Source organism: Rhinoderma darwinii, chromosome 7 (assembly GCF_050947455.1).
Source record: "Rhinoderma darwinii isolate aRhiDar2 chromosome 7, aRhiDar2.hap1, whole genome shotgun sequence".
Lineage (NCBI taxonomy): Eukaryota > Metazoa > Chordata > Amphibia > Anura > Rhinodermatidae > Rhinoderma > Rhinoderma darwinii.
Window position 1 is genome coordinate 40,216,530 of NC_134693.1, and position 13,802 is coordinate 40,230,331.

The 13,802-nt window shown below is 41.2% G+C and overlaps 1 protein-coding gene across 3 annotated transcripts in view; it reads right to left on the reverse strand.

The window, feature by feature from the left end:
• The window catches only part of CDC7 (cell division cycle 7), a 41,868-nt gene that overhangs the window by 12,130 nt on the left and 15,936 nt on the right, over nt 1-13,802 (reverse strand). Inside the window, exons 3-7 of one of the 3 annotated variants that reach the window (XM_075833232.1) lie at nt 13,190-13,325; nt 8,878-8,971; nt 4,372-4,514; nt 2,984-3,209; nt 2,504-2,599 (exon numbers count right to left, since the gene is read on the reverse strand). In XM_075833232.1, coding sequence (XP_075689347.1) covers nt 2,504-2,599; nt 2,984-3,209; nt 4,372-4,514; nt 8,878-8,971; nt 13,190-13,325 — 695 coding nt within the window. The remainder of the gene's footprint in view (nt 1-2,503; nt 2,600-2,983; nt 3,210-4,371; nt 4,515-8,877; nt 8,972-13,189; nt 13,326-13,802) is intronic. The other 2 variants (XM_075833233.1, XM_075833234.1) reach the window with 2 other exon arrangements.

Sequence of the window (13,802 nt, forward strand, 5' to 3'; positions counted from 1 at the left end):
CTAAATTAATAATAATCAGAAAGAATTAGTAAAAAAATAATAATTCATTTTTGGGCAGTACATATTAATGCAGATGATTGAAGTTATAGTTAATAAAAGGGATACACAAACAGGGAATACCGTAATATTGAAGGATCCAGTGAAACAGAACTGAAAAACAAATGTGTTTCCTAAACTAAAAAAAGCTGTTAAGTCATGAAAAGTGACAAACACTCTTGCTGACTGACAATCGAAATTTATGCACAGAAAGTTAAGTGTCTGGGAAGTAGACAGAACTTGGAGCGATTAATAATAGAATTGAATCAAGGTATCCAGGATGACCCGGAGAGTGGCTACCTTGTTCTCTCTGGACGAAGACCATCAGAATGTCCCTGATTCGAAGATCTGCCATCACCAGAGAGAGAATTTTGGTAAAGACCTGTTACGAGCGCCTTTAGGTACCATCGTTTTCCCATCATGCGACAGATTCAGTGGTCACGTTTTTCTGTTCCGCCAACGGATCAGAATAACGGAAATTGTAGCGCATATGTAAACAGAGCCTTAGGCTCTATTCACACCACCGCTAGTTATTTTCCGTTTGGCTTCATTCGCTTTTTGACGGTCAGTATTGCGTAGCACATGCAGTATTGTATCCAGGAAAGAAAGAAAAAATCTGATACCTGACTAATCCATTATAAAAGTCAATTGAGAAAAAAAAAAAAACGGATTCCTCATGGCGGATCACAACGGATCAGTCATGGCGCCTGTAAAAATGCAAATCCTGACATGTGTGAACAGATCCTTATTTTGTCACTTAACAGCTTGATTTATAAAAATGTCTAGCACCTTGTAACCCCTTAAATGGACACCTATTTTTCAAGCAACTTATGCGAATCTAATAGTATGCATCACGTATAACAACTTTGTAATTTGCCTACTGTTAAAATGTAGTTGCTTCATCCATCTATCTCGAATTACACAAAACACAGAGACCACAGAAAGCAGGGGAGTGCCTCTTCAGAGACTGCTGCCCATAAAGTCTATGAAGAGGGGAGAAGGCGGAGGGAGCAATGAGACCCACACACAAACTATGGCTGCTGGTAACAGATGTGTCACCCGCCCCCCCACCGGTTCACTTACTCTGAATTTACAGCTATATTGTCTCCTCAAGACAAGGTCTATCAGCTCATTTAGGGATCAGGTTACAGCTGCCAATAGAAGGTCTACGAGGGGAGGAAGGTGGAGGAGAGAGGGATATATGCTGCAGCCTCTAGTAAGTGTTCTAACTCACCCCAATGGTGGATTCACAGCTACGCTGCTCATTACTACCGTATGTTGTCCTCCACGTTGCTGCTGATGCTATTTCTTTACTACAAAGATATAGGGGAGCAGGATATTTCTTTTGGGCATGCTGTGTATGGCAGACATGATTGCAGTTAGGCTCCACCCACTAGCTCAGGGAAAACAGACTTGAGAGAAAGCCTGCAGAGGGGAAAGTTGCTAAAATATGCAGGCCACAAGTCATATAATGGCCAGAAATAGTCGCCTGGGAGGAAAAAGCAGACATCCTCCATATGTTCTGGACATGCGGGAGGTTGGGGATTCTGTGGACGGAAATATTGGAGCTAGTGGGGAGAGTGTTTGAGGTACAGATTCCATGGGATCCTGTGGTAATGCTGCTAGGGTATGTTGGGGATTTGGAGGGGGATAGGATGTCAGGGTTGGCAATCGCTAAAATACTATATCAAGTTAGGAAAGGAATAGCAAAGCACTGGCTGGATGCGGAGCCACCCTCAAAACAAGAAATCATAGGGGCACTCAACTCACAGGTTCTGATGGAATATAGGATATACTCCAAGAGGGGGTCCAAGGTCAAGTTTGAAAAACAATGGGCTAGGTGGATTGATCAATCTGGGTATGCTTCTGTGGAGCTAATGACACTAAGATCACACTTTCAGGTATAGGGCTACTGATGGTGGGGTACATACGGAGAGCAGGCGTAAGATGGGGAATGGAAAAGGGGAAGAGAAGGAGATAGGATTGGAAAAGGGGTATCGAGAAGACCGGCTGGGGGGATACAAGGGGGAGTTGGGGGGGAAGGGAATGTTTGGTTGGACATAAATAATTGGGTCTGTGGAAATTTGCTTATACACTGTATGAGAAAGTACAATGACCTGTAAACATGTGAAGTTTGTTAAATAAAATTGAACTGATTAAAAAAAAAAAAAAAGAAATAGTCGCCTGAAACGACAGGTACACTTTAAAGCGTGTGGCATCCAGAAGATAAAAGCCATACAGGATAACAGATATTATGAACGCAGTATTAACGCATCCTCGGTTGTACCTCACAAGGAACTCATTCACATCTGCTGTCCCACATTACAGTTATATATATATATACACACACATACATACATATACACACACACACACAAATAATTTCAAAATGTGTTTTTTTTTGCAGGTACAGGATATGGGCAGTGTGATCTTATATTAGAAGTCTTTATTTTTATGTTGAGCTTACTTTTTCAGCATTGACTTCATGGATGACAGTACTATGAACATTAAAATTCCTCTCTCCAAACACAGACCGTTGCGTTGATCCGCCAAGCAATCCTTCCTAGAAAAAAATCCATCCAAATAGAGCACAATAAGAAATATATCTATGACACTTTACAGAAGATAATAACATACTTAAGGAGTGAAATAAAATAAGAACAGCTGCATGCATGATTCTAGGCACATAAACCCTTTCAAATGTGCAAGAACACCACTGTCTAGACAGAGTAATAAACATCATAGCAAGCAACATCACAAACACCAGTTGGAACACAAAGTACTTTTACAATTGTAAACATTATAAAAAAAAAAAAAAAAAAAAAGGACCAACAGATTTGTTGAAGGGGACATGGGGGGGAAAAAAAAAAGGAAGGACACGCAGGTATGAAGGATTACAATTTGGTTTTGATTTTCGGCATACAGAAAGAAGTAAAAGACTGAGAACCTTTCCATTGTTTCCTGGCTTTATCTGGGAATGTGACCAATGTCTTTTAACAGACTGTTTTGTTGAGGAAGGCAGAACTACATCTCTAGGTACCGGTATATTTCCTGAAATTGTGTGAAGATTACTTTTTGAGCAACTCCCCTGTTTTTTGGTCTGGAGGATTTTAAGAAGTTCTATTTGAGTGTCTGGTGTTCCTTGGGCCAATCCAAAATCTACCAATGCATACCTAAAAAGGGAGAAAGGGAGGGGGGGGGGGGGGGAGAGTAAGAAAAGACGAGTGATTAACACTGTGCCTGCATTTTACAATAAATTAAAAGGTGTACTGCAGTTTAGTGCTAGTGACATGGTACTACAGAGCTTATGACTGCCATTAGATTTAGCTCCCTAGGCAAGTACAGGAGGACAATCAGCCAGTGCTCATTTCACTTTTCAGTTACTGGCATCTGCATGAACGTAACAATACACCTATATAACAGTTGTCTTCCAGTAGACCTTGTTAGAGATCTGAAGAGACTGAGAACAAAATTCAAAGCATTTTTTTAACAATAAATTCTATAACTGTCTAACAATAGAAGGATCACCCTCAAGTTGCAGTACAAAATCAAACTATTACTGCAACATCAATGTATCCCAATAGGATTATAAGCTGAGAGATAGTCCTAAGAACTCCGACAGACTCCTCAATAAAATTGCGGTCACACGTGATTTGTGGTAACTCCTTGTTTTTTTTTAACTGTGCCTCAAAAAGGTGATTCTCTTAAAAGGGGTTTTCCCAGCAGTCAGACCCACACAGATCACATATTTATCACCTTTCCCTCCTCCCATCCCATTTCTATACACAGAACTAGGAAGTAAAACTTTTCATCCGGCTACCCAACTTCAAACGATGCTACCCGAATATTGCCCCTAGAGACCTGGTATAATTAGAAAGCTTAGATTCTGGGCTTTAATATGTTGCCAAGATCTAAGCTCTTCCTCTAATACAGTAGTCGAAACCAGCGTTTAAAGTCATATGTCCTTCGCAGTGAAAGCGTTAAAGAGGTTGTATAAATTAGAACAACCCCTGTCCATATGTCGAATTAGGGCAAATGGACCTTATAGGTGATTCTATGCTCAGAAATCCTGTTCGCCTGAGTGGAGAGCCACTGCAAAGAATGGCTCTGGAGTAGTCAGCGTGACCACGTATACCGGCCAGTTGACCACAGCAGGTATTCATTTAGAGAAGCGGTTGACCAAATGGGGCAGGCCCTTTAAACCACTTTGTCAATATATGATAATAGTAATATGAAAGGCGAAACAAACATGTAGAAACTTAAGTCTACAGTCCTATTTTATATAGAATACAGCCATATCCATTGGTCTATTTAGAATGCAATACACAAACTTACTGTTTTAGTCTTCTGCTGTATAAAAAGTTACTTGGTTTAACATCTCGGTGGACAATACCAAAGTGGTGGATACGTTTGAGAGCATTAAACAAGTTATATATGTATTCCTTTACTTCTTGAAAGCTTAATGAATGCAAAATATCCTAGAAAAGAAAAAAAATAATTACTTTAGGCTTCCTTAACACTTTTTGTGTGGCTATTTCCTTTGGAAAATGTTACATGAGATTTTTATTGCGTTTTTGGTGGCTTTTTTGCTAATCGCATGTTTTAGTACCTGCGTTTTTTACAATGCTCATCATGGTTCAAAGACTACATGATGCCAAGGATCCTCTTGGCAACACATGATAGTTTCGGTAAAACGAAAAAAACAAAACCTGCAACAGAGACACTTGCGCTTTTTTGGAGGCAAAAAACAAAACAAACCAAAAAACAGCTAAGACTGTCTACAAAATTCCTCGAAAAAACCCCAATGCCAGGCTTGCTGCAATTTGATAACATCAATGAGCCAAAAAAAAAAACAACTAAAAAAAAACAACACACAAGATCAGAGAAAAAGCCACCACCTAATAAACAACCCCCCCCCCCCAAAAAAAAACAACCACACGTTTGTAGGGCATTCTATATTTCCCCATAGACTTCCAGCTAACATCTGGCCACAGATAAAACAAAAAAAAACCCAGTTTATAAAAAAAAAAACAATAAAAAAACCAAACACGCATTTGAAGCCTCCCTTTAGATATATTGCTATTATCTTTGAATGCACTTGATTTATAGGGGGGAGAGCAATACAAATTACTTCATACCAGACTGACTTGTTTAAAGGGGGTATTCCGGTTACAACAAGTTACCCCCTATCTGTAGGGTAAGGGGTAACTTGCTCATCTGTGGGTGCTCGGAACCCCACCATTTACAAGAATGGGAAGCCCGAACCCCATGTTTGAACCGAGCTGCAGGTTGCTTATGTGCACTGCCGCTCCATTCATTCTCTATGGCAGCACTGGCTTTTTCCAGCGCTGCGAGAGATTGAATGGAGCGGCGGGTCGCTCATGTGCACTGCTGCTTGGTTCAAGCCTGGGGTTCGGGCTCCCTGTTCTCGTAAAGGGCGGAGGTCCGAGCGGTCGTATACCCACCAATCAGCAAGTTACCACTTACCCTACGGATAGGGGGTAACGTGTTGTAACCGCAAAACCCCTTTAATAATGTAAGCAAAAATTTATGATCGTTCTGAATATCATACGTTACTTTGCTTCATGAACTTGCATTACAACTCCTCCATAAACCCTACTGAACAACTAAGAGCAAATTATTCCTTGTCGGCAAAATGGTGGCTACTTCAAAAGGCAGATTAGTGCAAGGGCGGATTCACACGAACGTGATTTGCGTCCGTGCAGCCCGCATGGTTTTCACACGGGTCGCACAGACCTATGTAAGTCTATGGGGCAGTGCAGACTGTCCGTGAGTTTTGCGCAGTGAGTCCGCTGGCTAAAACTCGCGACATGTTCTATATTTCTGCGTTTTTCGCGCATCACGCACCCATTGAAGTCAATGGGTGCGTGAAAATCACGCATGCCCCACGGAAGCACTTCCGTGGGACAAGCGTTATTCGCGCAACAGCAGTAAAAGAATGAATGTAAACAGAAAAGCACCACGTGCTTTTCTGTTTACAAACATCCAAACGGAGTGTCATAATGATGGCGGCTGCGCGAAAAGCATGCATCCGCGCATCCATATGAACAGGGCACACGGAGCTGTGAAGTGCCTTTTGCGCGTGCAAAACGCAGCGTATTTTGGGCGCGCAAAACACACACGTTCGTCTGAATCTGGCCTAAGAATGTATGGTGTGTATGTTAGATAGATATGGCTCAGTGATCCAATATCAATGATTTTATGTGGGATAGGATTAGATATCGACTCGAAACCAGATGGTGCCCCAGGAGCAGCGCGTTCCACGCAGCGTCATTTCTAGAGTCTTGCACAGGTTTCCACAAGGTGGAAATGTCAGTAGATTCTTTAAAAGTGGACGTCCCCAACTGCTTGCTGATACAGGCCGAGTATAGCAGGGGATCTTGTGGAAGCCAAAGTGCCCCGTGCACATCTGTAGCATATCCGACTGAGATGCTGTACTATCGTCACCGGTAAAGTCTTGCACAACCCGACAGAAAGCCAACGGAACCCATTAAAGTCAATACTTTCCGTCGGCAGTGTCCGTTTTGCAATGGAACCGTTGCTTCCATTATTCCCTTGTTCTGCTCTTCTAACTCAGGAAAACAACGAAACACACTGACGCAGGTGTGAACGAATCCTAAAGGTGTGTGTAGTATGTATGTGGCAGTATAGTATTTAGGCCTTAGTTACACGAGCGTATTTAACGTCCGTGATACGCGCGTGAAAATCACGCACGTCGCACGGGCCTGTCAATGGGACCGTTCAGACAGTCCGTGATTTTCACGCAGCGTATGTCCGCTGCGTAAAACTCATGACATGTCCTATACTTGGCATATGCGTTAAAATCACACAGCCACGCACCACTCACCGATGACACACAGAACTGCAACGAGCGCAAAACGCAGCGTTTTTTGCGCGCGCAAACCTTACACGCTTGTGTGAATCCGGCCTTACAGTAGGGCCCTGGTTTAGTTTTCCGAGTGGCGCTTACGTTGTGCTCATCTGCAAAGACCCTGGAAGAACAGCAGCACCAACATCCTGGAACATTGTGTTCAATCATCCCTCCATATAATTAAAGAGGTTTTCCCATGACTAACTTTACTCCAATAACATCCCAAACATGTACAAATGTCCATGTAAACTGACCTCAATAAATCAAACCAGTGTACACACAAACTGAACAGAGTATCAGTATACACCACATTCCAAATTATGCAAATGTTATTTTTCGCTGATTTTCCTAAATAGTCGATGCAAATGACAGTCGGTATAATCTTCAAGCCGTCAACCGTTGGAGTATAATGCAAATTTGATTGAACAAATCTCCTAATAACAGATTTTTTTTTTTTTAGAAGTAAAAAACTCAAAATGCACTGTTTCAAATTATTATGCACAACAGAGATCAAAACATTTTAAAGGTTGTAAAGAGAAATAAAATGGTAATTTGTTGAACTTGCAGCATCAGGAGGTCATATTTACAGAAATCAAAAGCTCTTTCAATCAAAAAAAACTTAACAGGCCAAGTTACATGTTAACATAGGACCCCTTCACAATTCTTGCATCCATTGAATTTGTTCGTATTTGGACAGTTTCTGCTTGAATATCTTTGCAGGATGTCAAAATAACCTCCCAGAGATTCTGTTTTGATGTGAACTGCCTCCCACCCTCAGATATTTTGCTTGAGGACACTCCAAAGGTTCTCAATAGGGTTGAGGTCAGGGGAACATGGAGGCCACACCATGATTTTCTCTCCTTTTATGCCCATAGCAGCCAATGACACAGAGGTATTCTTTGCAGCATGAGATGGAGCATTGTCATGCATGAAGATAATTTTGCTACGGAAGGCACGGTTCTTCTTTTTGTACCACGAAAGAAAGCGGTCAGTTATAAACTCGACGTACTTTGCAGAGGTCATTTTCACACCGTCAGGGACCCTCAAGGGGCCTACCAGCTCCCTCCACATGATTCCAGCCCAAAACATGACTCCGCCACTTCCTTGCTGACGTCGCAGCATTGTTGGGACATGGTGGCCATTCACCAACCATCCACTACTCCATCCATCTGGACCATCCAGGGTTGCACGGCACTCATCATTAAACAACACGGTTTGAAAATTATCCACTAGCTAAAGCATCCCTAGGTGCACATGCACAGACTCATAAGAAACACCAGGGGGCGTCATTTTACGTTTATTATAGTGATTTCTCAGCACAAAACTTTTAAAAAAATTAAGTTGTGAAAAAGCTTAATTTTCCATGATTTATTGTTTAAAATGTACTCTTGTTCGTGGAACAAACCCCTTTAAACCTGAAATCCTAACAACCCAGGTATGCAGAAATGTAATCCTCCAATATGCCGTTGTTCAGGTGTTCAATAGGAAAAGACTTGTAATTTATGGCTTATTACGCATAACCTCACATTAACCTGGGAACACTTTGGAAACATCAGCCTCCTTTTAGGACTCCCCAGGAGCTCAGGACCGCCTTTGTGCAAGAGTTGGACTCCATATAAAAAGCACTATTAGATAATCTATGCTCAATATGCAAGCCCACATGTCACTGTGCAGGACGATCACACTGCATAGTAAACTTCCGGCACTGGCTAAACCTTGCTGGTTATTTCGGATTATTCTGACCACTGTAGAAATGCTACTGGTGTGTATTTTTTATTAATTTTAGCTTTTAAAGTATGTTATCTTATACTTATCCTGAACAGTCTGGTTGCTGTGAGATTAATAAAACAGTCGCAAATTGCATTATCCTTATCATCCAAAAACCAGAGTAATTATTGCACATTCGTAATTAAAAGTTACTGAAGTATATGGACAAGATTAAATCTTACCACAAAACAGTCATGCTCCAAATAAGGCATAACAATAACGACATGATCATTTTTCCTAAAGCAGTATGTCACGCCCATAACATTCTCTTCACCCCTAAAGAAAAAAAAAAGTTAATATAAAGTAACCAACCAAAGTTCATAAGTAACCAACATCTGCATTTAAACAAACTTATTCTGTTATATTTAGTAGGTGAAAAGAATATTCATAATCAAATTACAGATTTAATGTCGGTAGACTATGATCCCAATGAAGTTGGCTATGGTACGCCGAAAATCTGTAGGCCCTTCCACTCCTAGCATTGTATGTAATGGAAGGACGTGCCCGGTCTATAGTAGGAAGGGGGTGATGCAACAGCTTTACCTCCGTAAAAGCTATGTACACCCTTTGAATGGAATTTTTTAAATGAAATCGATGTGTTTAAGAAATTTTCTAATTGACGCATTAAAAAGTGTTTCGGGTTTTTTTTTTACCATTGACGATACAGCTTTTTATGTATTCTGTATAGAATCTGTATGGTTCTCTCCCGGGCAATTCTTAGATGTGATCGATATTAGGTGGATCCTGTGGTTCACACACAGTATCCACCCTCAGCTGAACTGACCGAATTGGCTAAGAGAGTACGATACAGCTTCTATGTATACAGCATACAAAAGCAGCTGGATCTGAAAAGGCAAAAAGTTTTTTTTACAAATAAAACTCAAATTAGAAAATTCCTTAACACATCAAAAAAAAAAAAAATAAAAGTAATATATATATATATATATATATATATATATATATATAGATAGAGGACTTCGATACCGATATATTGTGTAGTATTGCGGTTGGATACCAAAAGAGTAATAAAAAAATAAAAAAATAAGTTCTTCCATTTTCTGATGTGAGGCACATGGTGTGATGTATTTTCAATGTGCCTCACATTAATAGTAATTAACCCCATCATGTTTCTCAGTCATAACGGACAACATTGTGTTAATGTGTAAGGTACTGTACATGATGGGGTTAACTACTATTAACGTGAGGCGCACGGAGGTTAAATTCATCACACCTCGTGCCTTACATTAATAAGTGAAAGAAAGTTGTTGTTTTTTTTATAGCGTACGCATCATAAATGAGGCGAAAAATTTGTTGTGCAGGTTATTATGGCCGCGCCAATACCGAATGTGTGTATTAAAATGTGTGTGTGTACTTTTTTTATTTAACCCCTACCCGCACGAGTAACTGTACGTCGTTGCGGGAGGTTACTTCCCGCACGAGGACGTACAGTTACTAAGTTGTTTCCAGTGCACTGTCGGCGACAGTGTGCATCAGGAACCGGGAGGGAACCAGTCCTTTGGCGCTGATTTCGACAAATTAACCCCTTAAATTCGGCGATCGGTTGCAATCGCCGAATTTTAGGGGTTTCTAGCATATCGGCAGTACCCGGTGCGAAATCGCAGGGTTTGCCGATAGTTAGCATGGCAAACGGAAGCCAAACAATGGCTTCCGTGTCTGCCATGGACGGAAGCCCATCAGGACCAACCTTCGGCTGGTCCGGATAGGCTTCCTGTCAGAGTGACAGGAAGTCACTGTCGTTCCCAATGCACACCGTCGGCGACAAGGTGTGCATCGAGAACTTGGAGATCAGCTGTCCCCGACAGCGGACACTCCAGTATTGCCGATCAGTGGCTCATCGCCGCTGATTTCGTCAATTAACCCGTTAGATGTGGTGCTAGACTGCGATCACCACATTTAAGGGGTTTGTAGCACATCCGCAGCCACCATGCAATTGTGGGAGCTGCTGATGCTTGTGATGGCATTCGGGAGGCCAGGCAACAGCCTCCGGGTCTGCCATGTATAGAAGCCTATGAGGACCAGCCTCTGGCTGGTCCTTGTAGACTTACGGTCAAGAGTCACTGTGACGTCACACTGACAGCTGGAATACATTACACTACCTAGGTAGTGTAATGTATTCTAGCAGCGATCAGAGCTGCAGGTAAAAAAAAAAAAGTTAATAAAAATGTTTTATAAAAGTGTAAAAATAAAAGTTTGTTTTCCTATAAGTCATTATAGGAAAAAAATAAAAATAAAAAAAGTTCACATATTTGGTATCACCGTGTTCGTAACGACCCAAACTATTAAACTATAATGTTCTTTTTTTCCCGCACAGTGAACGTCGCAAACAAAATAAATGGAAAACTATGTCTGCATCGGTATTTTTTGGTCACCACCCCTCCCAAGATATAGAATAAAAAGTGATAAAAAAGTTGCATTTACCCCAAAATAGTACCAATAAAACCTACAAACCGTCCCGCAAAAAACAAGACCTCCCACAGCTTTTTTGACTAAAAAATAAAAAAGTTACGGCTCAGAATAGCGTGTCTCAGAAAATAAATTATTTTCTAGAAACGTAAATTTTTCTGCGCAAACGCTGCAAAACGCAAAAAAAACAACTTTATACATATGGTATCGCCGTAATCGTACCGACCCGCAGAATAAAGTAAAACGTCATTTATTGCGCACGGTGAACGGTGTAAGAAATAAAGAATTTAAAGCGACAAAAATCGCTGTTTTTTGGTCACCTTCGCTCTAAAAAAGATCCCGTGGGGTCAAAATGCTCACTATACCCCTAGAAAAATTCCTTGAGGGGTGTTGTTTCCAAAATGGGGTCACTTTTGGGGGTTACCACTGTTTTGGTCCCTCCGAGGCGTTGCAAACCCGACATGGCACTGAAAACCAATCCAGCAAAATCTGCACTCCAAAATGCTCTCATTCCCTCCTGAACCCTGCTGTGGGTCCAAACATCAGTTTACGACCACATATGGGGTATTGCCGTAATCGGGAGAAATTGCTTTACAAATGTTGGGCGGCTTTTTCTCCTTTATGCCTTGTAAAAATGAAAAAATTCTATGTTTCCACAGAAAACTAGGTGATTTTCATCTGCACAGACTAATTCCACTAAATTCTGCAAAAAAAACTGTGGGGTCAAAATGCTAACTATACCCCTAGAAAAATGCCTTAAGGGGTGCAGTTTCCAAAATGGGGTCACTTTTGGGGGGTTTTGACCGTTTAGGAACCACAAGACCTCTTCAAACCTGACAAGGTGCCTAAAATATATTCCTAAAAAAAGGAGGCCCCAAAATCCACTAGGTGCTCCTTTGCTTCTGAGGCCGGTGTTTCAGTCCATTAGGACACTAGGGCCACATGTGGGATATTTCTAAACTGCAGAATCTGGGCAATAAATATTTTGAGTTGAATTTCTCTGGTAAAACCTTCTGCATTACAGATTTTTTTTTTTATTACAAATGAAATTCGGCAAAAAAAATTAATGAAATTTGTTAATTTCTCCTCTACTTTGCCTTAATTCCTGTGAAACGCCTAAGGGGTTAAAATACTTTCTGAATGTGGTTTTGAATACCTTGAGGGGTGCAGTTTTCAAAATGGGGTGATTTATGGGGACTTTCTAATATAGAAGGCACTCAAAGCCACTTCAGAACTGAACTGGTCCCTCAAAAAACTGGCCTATTGAAATTTTCTTGAAAATATGAGAAATTGCTGCTAAAGTTCTAAGGCCTCATGCACACGACCGTAGCCGTGTGCACGGCCGTGATTTTCGGGTCGGCCGGCTGCGGACTGTCAGCCGCAGGCCGCCCACAAATCGTGGGACATGCACATGGCCGCGGCCATTGTTTTCAATGAGCCCGGACCGCAGAACCGGGCCGTAATAAGACATGCCCGTTCTTTCTGCGGTCCGGGCTCCAGGGTCGTGCACGGACCGCAAAAACTACGGTCGTGTGCACGGCCCCATAGAGAAGAATGGGGCCACAATTCTCTCGTGGATTTTCGGGGGAATTGCGGCCGCAAAAACACGGTCGTGTGCATGAGGCCTAAGCCTCGTAACGTCCTAGAAAAATAAAAAGGACATGAAAAAAACCGACGCAAACATAAAAGACATATGGGAAATGTTAACTAGTAACTATTTTGTGTTTTATACTATCTGTATTACAAGCTAATACATTTAAATTTAGAAAAATGCTAATTTTTGCTAAAATTTGAAGTTTTTCACAAGTAAATATTGAATTTATCGACTAACCAAGTACAATATGTCACGCGAAAACAATCTCAGAATCGCTTGGATAGGCAAAAGCATTCCAGAGTTATTACCACATAAAGTGACATGTCAGATTTGAAAAAAATCATCTGTGTCCACAAGGCCAAAACAGGCTGCGTCCTAAAGGGGTTAAGGATTGGTTCGCGTCACACATAGCAAAAACAAGAGCCGTTTTACTATAAAAGCTTAAGCCCCTTCTGAATTTCTATCAAACTACTTACCCAGCCAGTGTAAGGCATTGTAGTTCTGCAGCTACTCTGGTTGGGTGACTTGTAGGTATTAAATGTTTTAAGGCAAATTTCCGATCTTCTCCTGATTTTAGTCTTGCAACAGCCAAATAAACGGAACTAAACGTACCTATGGAGAGAAAACCCATGATGTTATTCACTTACCCATCAGTAATGACTTGTATGCTGTATTAACCCGAGTTGTTTGTACACATTCAAACTGTAGGTTTTTATTGAGCTTATTTTCTGATAGACCATAGTGCACAAAACTGTGGAAATCAATCAAGACAGAAGCCTATAATTTTAACTTCTGTGCCAAATGCTTTACGGACGCTAAACAGTAGAGAAGAAGAAACACAAAGTGCATCAAACCATATAGGAAAAACGCCAAACATAGGTGATCAGTTCTACTGACCTCGTTGGTTGTGCTAGGACCACAACATCCTTGAAAGGGTATTGCTGCAGCCTGGGTTCCGATCCGGATACAAGGGGTCCAGTGGTAAAATGTAGTTGAGAAGTTTGCGGAAAAAACGGATTTTCCCTGGGATGCTAAATGGTAAAACCCTTCTTGAGTAGGGCAGATTTAAAAGCAAGCAAATGTAACATC